The sequence below is a fragment of the Triturus cristatus genome, chromosome 3_2 (assembly GCF_964204655.1).
Source record: "Triturus cristatus chromosome 3_2, aTriCri1.1, whole genome shotgun sequence".
Classification (NCBI taxonomy): domain Eukaryota; kingdom Metazoa; phylum Chordata; class Amphibia; order Caudata; family Salamandridae; genus Triturus; species Triturus cristatus.
Genome location: NC_140584.1, coordinates 819,061,231 through 819,074,571, shown reverse-complemented (window position 1 = coordinate 819,074,571; position 13,341 = coordinate 819,061,231). Strand labels below are relative to the sequence as shown.

The following is a 13,341-nucleotide window of genomic DNA, read 5'->3' as shown; positions in this document are numbered from 1 at the left end:
GTTTGTTAGGGGACATATCCCTAGAACACTGGGAGAAAACTGCTCAAAAAGAGTCGACAAAAAGTCCCAAAAAGATTATTATTATTATTTATTTTTTTAAATCGACGTAGCGCTCCAGTGTGGAAAGAAAGGAACCGATTTCAGCATGCCAGAGTGGTGTCTATATAGGCATACAACGAACAAACTTCCCTTTCCCTTCTATTATACGTGGGAAAGATTGGTATCTTCCAAACCACTGGATCATCATGATTAACACAATACATTAAAAACAATTCATCATCAATTTTATTTAAAAAGTGGCGTTTCAGTGTTCAAAAATGATCGTCACCTTCTTCAGCACAACGATGATTGATTGCACAAGCAAGAAATCTGTAACGAAATAAGATAGCGGTACAATAGATGAAACCATTTTAAAGTACTGAACTTTATTTTTATCCTGAATGTACTGAAGGATCTAATCGACATTTGAAGCCCATTGACTAAGGCTCACGATAGTACCGATTCAGATGTTTTTAAACTCTTGAAATTGTTGTCCTGAAGAAGTTGACGATCATTTTTGAACACCGAAACGCCGCGTCGACAGTCTTTTTCAAAAAAATTTAATCATACTAAGAAGAGTGTATCTTTTAAAATAATATTGATGATGAATTGTTTTTAATGTATTGTGTTAATCATGATGATCTACTGACAAATAAAATAGGCAAATAGCACATTCCTTTGAACTTATTTTGTTTTTAACTTAGGGGCACTGTATAGAAATGGTTATGTAAATTTGGACACCTGGCAAGACGATATCCTGTACCAGTTCTTTCATGAGATAATGCATGTTGTATAGACCAGTGGTTTGGAAGATACCGATCTTTCCCACGTATAACAGAAGGAAAAGGGAAGTTTGTTTGTTGTGTTCTCTTATACCCATCCCTTTTCCATAAGAAGGGTACCTCCCATATTACCATTAGTCTATATAGGCATCACACACATCACTTCCAACACCGACTACACCAACGTGAAGCCGACCGAAGCCATCCATTGGCGTGTAGAGTATTGCTCAAAATTTTCCAGATCCAGTCTGATGGCAGGGGAATATTCTAGGGTGAGGAATACATGGTTAGAAGGCTCTATCAGAATATACAAACATTATCAGTAGTTCACGCATACCAATTATTGATATCAATTACACAATGCACAACTTATTATATATATATATATATCTATATCTATTTATATATATATATATATATATATATATATATATAACTTTCTTAAAATATTCAGCAAACAAAAGATTTACTAAAATAGAGAGATGACGCAAATTCAATCATGCATGTTTTATTCATTTAGCTACATGTGTCAGTCTATCTGATGGATACAAGAATGGCCAAGCCTGTCATCTCTTACTTCTGAGGCTGGCAGTAGTTATAAGTGTCATTTTTCACTCTTATGATGTCACAGAAGGAGGGACCAGCTTTCTGTGCTGTCTTCTTTGGGGAAACAACAATTGCCGGATTCCTTGTCTAGGAAACATCAGAAGATGCATAACCTGTTCCACCTGTGATGAACAAAGCCTTCTAGTAGGCATCTTGCTCATACTGTGGAAATATGGATTTTTCTGATCAGTTATGTCCCCTATCTTGGACCCCAACGGTTCCATGTATGTATCACAAGTACATGTATGTTCCCTCCAGTTCTAGTTCTGAAGACGCAAACACATGTGCGTCCACCGTCAACATGTCCTCTGTCAGATCCGCCATGAATAGGCTGGATATTCCATTCCTAAGTATGAAAGGCCACCGGCTTTATATGGTTCACTTATGCCATTCTACAGTCCAGGCAAGTAGGCCCTGATTCTGTCATCAAACTCTTCTTGCCTTCTGCCTCTGAAAGCTCCAGTCTGAGCCTGCATCTGTGACCATGAACTTTGCCTCATTCCCTGCGCGGCTCACGAAGCCGACATCAGCCTATTCTCTGCCAAAAACTGTATTTCACCTTCGAAATTATCTGCTCCGTTCCCTGCCCAATGCATTCCTGTCTAGTAGTTTAAGTAAACATTCTTCCAGCTACCGAGCAAAGGGCCCGGCTTCTCTGTCTTTATGCAAGTAATTCATAGCCCTGTTACTATGGAAGATTCCTGCCCTCGCATCTAGTGTAGACACTTAGACGCTTGTGCACGCACACACAGTCAGTATAGAATAGATTTTGTCCAAGAGTCCTTCCTTTGTGGATAACATAGTTCTTTAAACATAGGATGTTAGATATGATTTGGGATTAGGTTGACTTGACCCCCCAGACTTCTTGTCTCCACATGTAGAGCTAAATGTCAAGTCCCCCTCACCCCCTAGTTGCACGTCAATCACACGTCATGCTGCTGCGCGCGCATCTATGCCAAGTATAATCTTATAGATCCACCTATATATGACATCATAACCAATTATGTTCCTTTTTACTCCTCATTACACCCATTTTCGGTTACGCATGTGAATCGTCACCTTCCTTATCAATTGTTACGCCTCCCGCATCTATTTCATTGTAATGTATGTTCTATAAAAGTCATTTCTTGTCAATAATGTATGTACTTCACTTCCTGAACCTCCGTGGTGATGGAACTTGGAGCAACCGATTATAATCGATCATTGGAATAAAGCCCATTCCGAACCTCTAATACCACGGATTCTGCCTCTTATTTACTGAGCTATTTTATTATGTTTCCGTATCAAATTAAGTCCCGGTAATTAAATTATTTACCACATGAATGGCGCCCGAATAGGGACACTTTCTCATCTCACGCGCCGGCGGTGAGTTGCAGGCCCGGTCTCCTGCCACAGCTGGACGGACAATTACGCGTACCAGCAGGATTTCCTGTATCTCCCTCCGGTCAAGCGGGGGCGACTGAGGCTGCGATCAACACCCAGACGAGGCGGTGAGAAGTGCGAAGTATCCCGACCAGAGCCTAGCTGAGAGAGCAAGATCCGAGGTATACAGAGGCCCACCAGTTCCCGAAGTCCGAAGTCGAGTCCAGTTTCCGAAGTGTTCGAGTCGAGTCGAGTCCAGTCCGGTTCAAGTTCAGTTCAGTTTCCGAGGCCTTCCGTTTCCGAGCTACCCGGTGAGTACCATTACTGGGGAGGCGTTCTGACGTGCACATAGGTTGTGCCGGTCAAGACGGGTTTGGGTACACAAATCCGGTCTGCACTGTTTCAGCAGTGTATCTGTACTGTTTAGCAGTATATCTAGTATATCAAGTATATAAATTCAGAATAATTCAGTTAAAGTCGAGTATTATGTTTTAGTGATTAAGTTTCTTTAGACCATCATCATTATTGACTGTTCAGGTAAATGTTAAATGTTAAATGTTTTAAGTACGTTCTGCATATTGTGGTGTGAATGACTGTTCATTATCGTGTTTACTGTATTAAGTTTGTTCAAAATCAAGTATCAGATCAGTTCTCAATATGCCGCTCTTTTCGAAACTAAGACAGATCACAACAAGAAAAGGGGTACTCGAAGAAGCCGTTCCTATTCCTCCTAGGGACACTCCAGGGTACTTCATGTATCATAAACATGGCTTAGATGCTATATTATTTCTTGATTTATGGGTAGACTACACCAAGGAATTACCAGAAAGTCAGAGGTGGCCCACAGCGGGAACCTGGGATGCAGAGTGCATCATGAAAGTCGAGGAAGAGTTATGGAAAAGGAAAGTCAGACAGTCACAGAAAGATGCCGTTGAGTTATGGCGTAAAGAATCTCATAGACGTACAGAAAAAGCACTCCGACAGGAAGAGAAGAATAAAGAGAGTTCAAATAAAGTTCGAGAAAATCTATTAATTGAAGAAGGTATCCGAGTGAAAACAGAACAAGTAGACAGACAAAGAAATGCCCTTATGAATGGTATGTATCCCCTTCTGGCCGAAGGATTACCTAAGGCTACTCCAGAGATACCAAAAGACTTGCCACCCCCATTATTCCCAATAAAGGTACATCCTAAGGGGCATCCTAGAACCGCAGAAGATGTTTTTCTTTCCTCATATTTAGATGACGCAGCTCCCGAGTATGCTAATTCCGCCCCACATAGACCGCCTGACAGGGAGGTTCAACGCCAAGATCCAGTACCCGTATCTCTACAGCAACAAGTTCCGGCAAGCACATCTGTTTCTACATCTGTTCCTACAGCTACTTCTATAGCTGTGTCCACACCTATAGTTGCTGTATCGCGTTCAACGAATCCTTTCACACCCGACACCCCAGATGGGGCTACGGGAGGTACTAGCAACATTTTCTCTACGCCACCCAGAATAAATAAACTTACCTTTCAAGAGTCAGCACATTCACGTACCCCCAAACTCATAAACGCCCGTACGCTTAAGGAACTTCTTGTAGATTGTAGATATGACCCTGTGCCCGGCAAAGAGGACGAAATGATCATGGCATCATTACGCATCAGACGAGCCGCGGTGTATTTAGGGAAGTTACCAGGAATGACTGCGCATCTAGATAATATATACCATTTTGTTCAAACAGGGCGAGATTCTGAATGTATTAACAGAGCTATGGAATATCAGAAAGTGGAGATACAGGGGGAACTGTTACGTTTCCTCATAAATTGTGTGATCAGAAATCAAGACCGACCAGGGGTAGACCCGGAAGCAATGCAAATTCTTACCAGATGGAGTCAGAATATATCAGAAGGAAGACATGATAAGCAAAATTGTATAATAGCCATGTGCCGAATGATCCGTAAAGAAATAGAACGCCTACACGAAGAAAGATTAGCGGTAGACCAGTTCGAACAAAGCGAGGAAGAAGGATCAGGACTGCCCACAGGACAGTCAGACACCATAGCCTATGTAGGTAGAGGAAGATCTTGTAATAGTAATAGATGTCTTATTGACCCGATACGTCCGATATGTCCAGATAATAACAGGAGTTTCCCAACACCCATAGTCCATATAAGGTCTAACGAGCATTCGCTCCAAGCCGCTGACAAATTACTCCGAGAACGAAGGGGTTATCATTTTCTCGATTCTATGGATGAACAAGAATTAGCCAGGTCAGCTGTCCATTGGGTTGACAGTCCCGGAAAGTACAGTGATGATACAGTAGCACGCACGTTTTTGAATCTCACCCCAGATGAACAGCGTTTAGCTGGAATCTATATGATTCAACAACTCCTTATACTATATCAGAGTCAACATTCGGACCCTGGTCCCTTACCTGATACATTGACTGAATTACTCATGAATAGATGGAGAGGTTCAGGTACTAAATTAATTAAAGAAATACTAGAATCAAGAAAGCAGTACATTCTTTTTGTATGTTCAGAACATGTTTCACTACCCATTAAGGAAAGAACCACGTATTACATGGACAGACAGAATCCTTTACGAGAAGTACACCCAATAAAGGGCGAGGACAATGAGTTTAAACGCGTATTTGTATACACGCCCATATCGAAAATAGAATTGTTAGAAATGAAGAAAGTGGTACCCAGTCATGACAAAGACCCAGCGGGTTTCCACCGAGAAATTAAAGACATGTTACTCATGGGAGAGTATACCTATCCCGACATTATGACTATATTAAAGGTATTGATGCCTGCTGGCATTTATGAGAAACTCAGGGAAAAAGAGTGGGAGGTAGGAGACCAAAAGATAGAATGGTCCGTATTAGAAGCAGAAGAAAAGGCCCGAACTGCAGGAGCAGGACTCGGGGATAGAACTAAAGCACTGCCAGGTTTATTAGTACAGGTACTGCCACGTTTATTAACTACAAAAAAGGAAGATTGGGGTACTATTTCAGCCTGTAAACAGAAGCAAGATGAAGACACTAGTGATTACTATGCCCGATTTGAAAAATGTTTTGGTATAAATAGTGGCATAAAAGCAAGTAGCGAGTCGTACCCACATCTGTTTGTGACAAAATTAGTGGAAAATGCCTTGCCTCAAGTAAAGAACAGAGTATTAAAATTCGAGAGTACTTGGCAAGGTAACACCCCATCACAAATGTTACAAATGTTACAGTACCATCACAATAGAATTAGAGAGGAACAAGAACATGAACACAGACGCATGAAAGACACGAAAATGAAAATGCTAGTTTCTCAGACAGTTCCAGCTGAAGGACATAAAAAGGGTGTGACACATTCCGGTGATTCCGCAGGACCTGTAAAAGGGACATGCAATTATTGTAAAAAGCCAGGTCATTACGTACACGATTGTCCAGTTTTGAAACATAATATCGCCATAGGTAATACAAAAGAAAGACCACGGCCACCTAGACAGGATCAGAATGAACAAGGAGCCCCGCAACATGCACAGTCCATGCCAGCTCCACCACAGTCTGTACAGTTTGTGCCAGCTGCACCAGCGCTGCCTGTTGCTGCCACACAAACCACGACACGACAACTGTACCAAACCGCACAGTACGACTATCCTGATTATCAACGATACGCATGAACCAGCCTAGAGAGGGAAGTTGACTTACCCCTTATCGAGATCCCGGTAGACCAAGAAGGACCTTATGTACATAGTGAATTATTAGGCCAAGACAGAAAATTTTTACTCGATACCGGGGCAAGTCGAACAACCATAAAACGTAGTGAAGTTCCAGGGGCACCCCTCTCAGGCTCACAGAATATTTCCCTTGGTTTTTCAGGAAAACCTATTGTTAATGAAGTGTCACAACCTCTTCCACTTACGATAGGACCTTTGACCCGAACTACAGATTTATTGCTTACTAAATCATGTCCAGAAAATTTGTTAGGAATAAAAACACTGAAAGCTCTAGGAGCTATAATATGTTGTTCTCCGGAAGGAGTAAGATTGTTTTTACGTGATTTTAAAGGTCACTATGTATCCAGAGACATGGATCCCCGACTGCAGACTTTACCTACACATCTATGGGCACAAGGCCCTACTGATGTTGGTTGCATGAATATTACACCATATCGAGTCACACTAAAGGCAGGAGTGGTACTTCCACGAATGCGACAATACAAGTTACCACCAGATGCTGTAGTGGCTTTACTACAAATCATTGACGAGCTCATTGCCCAAGGAGTAGTTGTGGAAACAGACTCCAATGTATGTAATTCACCGATAATTCCGATTCTTAAACGAACAGATCCGAAGGCCCCGCCAGTATATCGATTGGTTATTGATCTGCGCGAATTAAACAAGTGCATTGTGCCACAATTCCCTGTGGTCCCTGATATCTCGTCATTATTGGCAGCCATTGATTCCGAAGCAACATTCTTTACTGTAATTGATCTTAAAAATGCCTTTTCCAGCGTCCCAATAGATCCGGAAAGCCAATATTTGTTCGGATTTAGTTTAAATGGACGTAGCTTTAAATTCTCACGCGCACCTCAAGGATTTACAGAAAGCCCCAGCATCTATAGCCAAGCACTGAAACGAGAACTTGACAGTATCCACATGCCAGTTAACACTGCCTTGCTTCAATATGTCGATGATCTGTTGATCACCGCTAGAAGCGAACCCGAATGTGAGAAAGCATCACTGACAGTTTTACAATTTCTAGCTGAAAAGGGTCACAAGGTGTCCCCTTCTAAGCTGCAATTCTGTGTCCAGCGAGTTGTTTATCTTGGACACTCGCTGTCCAAGGAGGGAAGGCAGCTTACACCCGACCGCATTCAGTTAATAGCTAACATGCCAATACCCAAGACACAAAAGGAAGTACGGGCTTTCATAGGCCTCACTTCATACTGTAGGCAGTGGATCCCTCAATATGCATTTCTAGCAAAATCGCTCATTCAGTTGACAACACAGGAGGCAGCCACATCGACTGTTCTCCCTTGGACTCAGGAACATACACAAGCTTTTGAAAGCCTAAAGAAAGCTTTATGTCAAGCACCTGTTTTAGCAACGCCATGTTACAGAAAACAGTTTACACTCTTTGTTACAGAACGCGAAGGTACTGCCTTGTCAGTACTCACACAGGAACAAGCAGGATCACACAAACCATGTGCTTATTTTTCTAGTACATTAGATCCCGTAGCTCAGGCTTTGCCTGCGTGCCTAAAATCAGTGGCAGCGACAGCTTTAGCAATCAGACAAAGCGATGCCATAGTGTTAGGACATCCATTGACAGTTCAAGTACCACATGCAGTAGAGGTTCTTGTAAATAGAACGCAAACACAACACTTGACTATAGCGCGACTTACAGGGTACGAACTTACATTGTTCCAGCCACATATAGAAATCAGACGCTGTAACACATTGAATCCTGCCACACTTTTGCCAGTAATCGGAACAGACCCACTAGCCCATGACTGTATTGAAGTTATTACAATAACGACGAAACCCAGACAAGACTTAACCGATGTCCCATTGTCAGATCCAGACCTGACATTGTATGTAGATGGTTCATGTATGAGAACAAATACAGGAGAGTTAGTGGCTGCTTACGCAGTCACAACAGATACTGAAGTCATTGAAACCAATCGTATAAATACTTTGTCAGCTCAAGCCGCAGAGCTCATCGCTCTGACACAAGCCTGTATTCAAGCCACAAATAAAAAAGTCAACATATACACTGATTCACGTTATGCATTCGGAGTTGTACATGACTTCGGCGTGCTGTGGCGAGAGAGAGGTTATTTAACTTCCCACGGTGCCCACATTCAGCACGGACCCCTCATTCATGCCCTATTAGATGCGATACATCTACCGACTGCAATATCAATTATGAAATGTAAAGCTCATACGAAAGTCACTGATATCATTTCTCAAGGCAATGATCTAGCCGACAGAACAGCTAAACAGACTGCTCAAACACAAACATCCGACATGACAAAGACAATAGTCCCGATGCCGACACATTGTATGACAGTTAAAGACCCTACTTTTGACGTAATTGACATCCAGACACATGCTACAACAGATGAAATAAAGAAATGGACCGAATTAGGAGGGATCCAAACGGATCAAGGATGGATGATGAAGGAAAAGTCTGTGTGGTTCCTTCCTGATTCAATGGTCCAAGTTATAATTAACACTATACATAGTCCAGCACATCTAGGAGAAAAAGCTATGCTAGATAGCATTCAACACATTTGGTTCAATAAACATTTACGAGCAGCAGCCAAACAAAAGGTCCGTACCTGTATGATCTGTTGCCAGTTCAACCCAGGAAAAAGCGTTCCCGTAGAACAGGGTGGATTTCATCCTCCTGATCACCCTTTTGAAGTCCTCCAGATGGATTATATCCAGATGGAACGATGTCGAGGATTCAAATATGTTCTCGTAGTTGTTTGTGCTCTTTCCCGTTGGACGGAGGCATACCCGGTTTCAGATTACACTGCCCCGACTACTGCCAAACAGTTGGTTCGAGAATTCTTCCCACGATACGGTTTACCACGTGTTGTTCACTCAGATAACGGCCAGCCGTTCTCATCCGAATTAATGAAACATGTTTCACTTTTGTTAGGTTATCAGTGGAAATTCCACTGTGTCCGACACCCTGAGGCAGCAGGTCTCGTAGAAAGACATAATCAGACCCTGAAAATTAGATTGTCCAAAATATGCAGGGAGAAAGGGGTCGACTGGATAGTAGCACTACCAGTTGCACTCTTTTACACGAGAATGGTAGCACACTCTCGAACAGGGCTATCCCCGTATGAAGTGATCTTTGGCAGACCACCAAATATGTGGGGGACGCCTATGGCACGAAAAATAACTGATATTGACTGTAATATGCTGACAGATTACTTGGCTTCCTTGATGTCTGCACTACAATCTTGTCGTTCACAGGTAGCTGCAGCCTTTCCCGACAACACTGAGGTGAAACCCCTTGACGTAGTTCCGGGGGACCTCGTTCTTGTGAGGAATTTCGACCGAAAGACTCAGCTGGAGCCCAGGTGGAAAGCACCCAAATTGGTCCTGCTCACCACAAGGACAGCCGTGAAGATCGAAGGCAGAAAAGGATGGGTGCATTCAAGTCATATCAAGAAATTTCATGGACTTCTTTCAGATGTGAATAGCCCACCTCGTGTGTCTTCACCCATTGACTCAAAACTACCTTTGGCTGAGGCCAACAGTCAGGAACTTTGTAAACTGAAACTCAGGCCTAAACCGTCGGACGATTTGATTGTTTAAGTCCTCTCCAAGGTGAAGCGGTTGAATCTGTCTCCGACATGCATCCCTTAGACCTGAATCATGGAAAATCGCGAAAAATGTTGAAACGACAGGCGTACTGTAAATCACTGCGTAGCCATTGCATAATGACGTTATTAATTTTGTTTTTCTTGAGTCTTAATAATTACTGCAAGTATATTGTTGCACATATATTATCCTATTTCTAGACATGTTTACAATGTTACTGCTGAACATTCTTTTAGTGAATTACCTCCGCTTGAGTTGTCTTATAGATTTGCGCTGCGCAATAACACTTTTATCAGTATGTTACATCATTCCCATCAGGTTAGCAATGCTACAAATTGTTGGATATGTGGCCGACTCCCTCCCTATCAGAATTATAAAGGAATTTTACCTCTCTTTCCATACCCGTTCACACACAACGGCTCCTGTGGAGCATGGTTTAGTTTAATTAATTCTCTAGATTCGAATTCTGCAGTTTATCAAGATAACTGGGTATGGGGAAATTTGAACTTAATTTTGCTTAAGGTCTGCTACCCCAACAAGGAGGGACTTCCCCAGAGAACAGGAACTGATCTAGAAAATGAAGTATATGGATTAGGTAATTTTACACTTAATCTTATGATCCTAAATGTCGAATCCGAAGCTACTCCAATTTTGCCCACTATGTCAATTTTTCCAGTAAAGGGTGAACTATGTGTAAGGAAAAATGGTTCCATACATATGGGCCATAGTAAATGCACCACTGTAGTAGAATTTAGTGATCAAGGCAAGTCTACATTTAGAGCTTCTCGCCATTCTTATTTCATATGTGGTCAGACGGCATATGTACGTTTGCCTCTAGATTGGGATGGTACTTGCTACATTGGATTCCTTTTGCCACCTGTTTTTCTAGCTCCCCCTGATTATCACAGAAACACTCATTTAGTAAATAATAGAGTAAGGAGAGATCTCCCAATAGTCGATTACACTGAAACGGCATGGGAAAAATACACAGATTTCAATAAAGGTCTCTTTCCCTATATAGGTACTGTTACTAATAGTAAGCTGATACGTAGATTAACTAGAACCCTTGAAGCAGTAGTGAATGAAACTATTTCCGCTTTAGGCAATTTAACAGAAGAGCAGTCTGCTATGCGGATTGTTGTGCTTCAAAATCGTCTTGTCCTTGACGTCATCCTGGCTGATAGGGGCGGAGCTTGTAGGGTCATCGGATCAAGCTGTTGCATTTTCATACCAGAAAATTCGCCATCTGTATATAAGGCCATAACTCGCCTTCATAAGATTGTAAGCCAGATACACCAGAACCCAGGCACCTGGACTTGGTCCGGTTGGTTTTGGAGTGTACTATCTACCTTTGGATGGAAGGTCCTATCTTTCCTAGGTATTGGCCTTCTCATACTATTCAGTTGCTGTCTATGTCTACAATGTGGACCAGCGATCTGTGGTCTGTGTACCACATCGTGTATTCCACCACCAAGATTTCATTCATCACGGAAGAAGAAAGAAGAACAAATGATGTTATATGAACAGATCAATGGATTGATGAAGATTGATATCTCTTAACGGGCAAGTAGGGGACAAGGAGGGAATGTGGAAATATGGATTTTTCTGATCAGTTATGTCCCCTATCTTGGACCCCAACGGTTCCATGTATGTATCACAAGTACATGTATGTTCCCTCCAGTTCTAGTTCTGAAGACGCAAACACATGTGCGTCCACCGTCAACATGTCCTCTGTCAGATCCGCCATGAATAGGCTGGATATTCCATTCCTAAGTATGAAAGGCCACCGGCTTTATATGGTTCACTTATGCCATTCTACAGTCCAGGCAAGTAGGCCCTGATTCTGTCATCAAACTCTTCTTGCCTTCTGCCTCTGAAAGCTCCAGTCTGAGCCTGCATCTGTGACCATGAACTTTGCCTCATTCCCTGCGCGGCTCACGAAGCCGACATCAGCCTATTCTCTGCCAAAAACTGTATTTCACCTTCGAAATTATCTGCTCCGTTCCCTGCCCAATGCATTCCTGTCTAGTAGTTTAAGTAAACATTCTTCCAGCTACCGAGCAAAGGGCCCGGCTTCTCTGTCTTTATGCAAGTAATTCATAGCCCTGTTACTATGGAAGATTCCTGCCCTCGCATCTAGTGTAGACACTTAGACGCTTGTGCACGCACACACAGTCAGTATAGAATAGATTTTGTCCAAGAGTCCTTCCTTTGTGGATAACATAGTTCTTTAAACATAGGATGTTAGATATGATTTGGGATTAGGTTGACTTGACCCCCCAGACTTCTTGTCTCCACATGTAGAGCTAAATGTCAAGTCCCCCTCACCCCCTAGTTGCACGTCAATCACACGTCATGCTGCTGCGCGCGCATCTATGCCAAGTATAATCTTATAGATCCACCTATATATGACATCATAACCAATTATGTTCCTTTTTACTCCTCATTACACCCATTTTCGGTTACGCATGTGAATCGTCACCTTCCTTATCAATTGTTACGCCTCCCGCATCTATTTCATTGTAATGTATGTTCTATAAAAGTCATTTCTTGTCAATAATGTATGTACTTCACTTCCTGAACCTCCGTGGTGATGGAACTTGGAGCAACCGATTATAATCGATCATTGGAATAAAGCCCATTCCGAACCTCTAATACCACGGATTCTGCCTCTTATTTACTGAGCTATTTTATTATGTTTCCGTATCAAATTAAGTCCCGGTAATTAAATTATTTACCACAATACCAAGAAATGTTCAGTAGCATGTCACTGTGTGCCAAAAAGCTCCTCGACTTACCCACAAGCACTATCAAACGGTGCCGATCTGTGGGGCGCCGCTGATACCGGACAACTTCTTCATAGGGTGCTGCACCAGAACTGTAGCAAGTGCTTGGGCATCGTGAATAGCAGAATGTCTGGGTGTTGTGAGATTTTCTGCGGCACAGGCGAAAGCTTCTGCGAAACCCAGCTGGCAAGAGCAAAAAATTAACTTTAATTTAACAAGCATCGACAAAGCCAATCAGTCTTGTTTGCCTTATTCACTTTGGCAGTGCTTGTAGAATTGTGGTGCAAGTATTGCCAAGACCAATAGTGGCAGGCAGCCATCTTGGAATGGAATTGTGTATACTTTACTACGGTTGTACCATTATAAGATGGCCCTGACATTGCATCTAGACGTTTGTTATTGCAATATATACATTCAATCCGGAGCCCTGCCAGAGTCCA

The 13,341-nt window shown here is 42.4% G+C and overlaps 1 protein-coding gene across 8 annotated transcripts in view; it reads right to left on the bottom strand.

Annotated features, from left to right (window-relative positions):
* MPP4 (MAGUK p55 scaffold protein 4) overlaps nt 1-13,341 on the bottom strand; it is a 397,034-nt gene that overhangs the window by 114,962 nt on the left and 268,731 nt on the right. For 6 of the 8 annotated variants that reach the window (XM_085648977.1, XM_085648979.1, XM_085648978.1 and 3 more), the window contains one exon: nt 12,914-13,084. The exons of the other annotated variants lie outside the window; for them this stretch is intronic. In XM_085648977.1, coding sequence (XP_085505103.1) covers nt 12,914-13,084 — 171 coding nt within the window. The remainder of the gene's footprint in view (nt 1-12,913; nt 13,085-13,341) is intronic. 8 annotated transcript variants of the gene reach the window in all.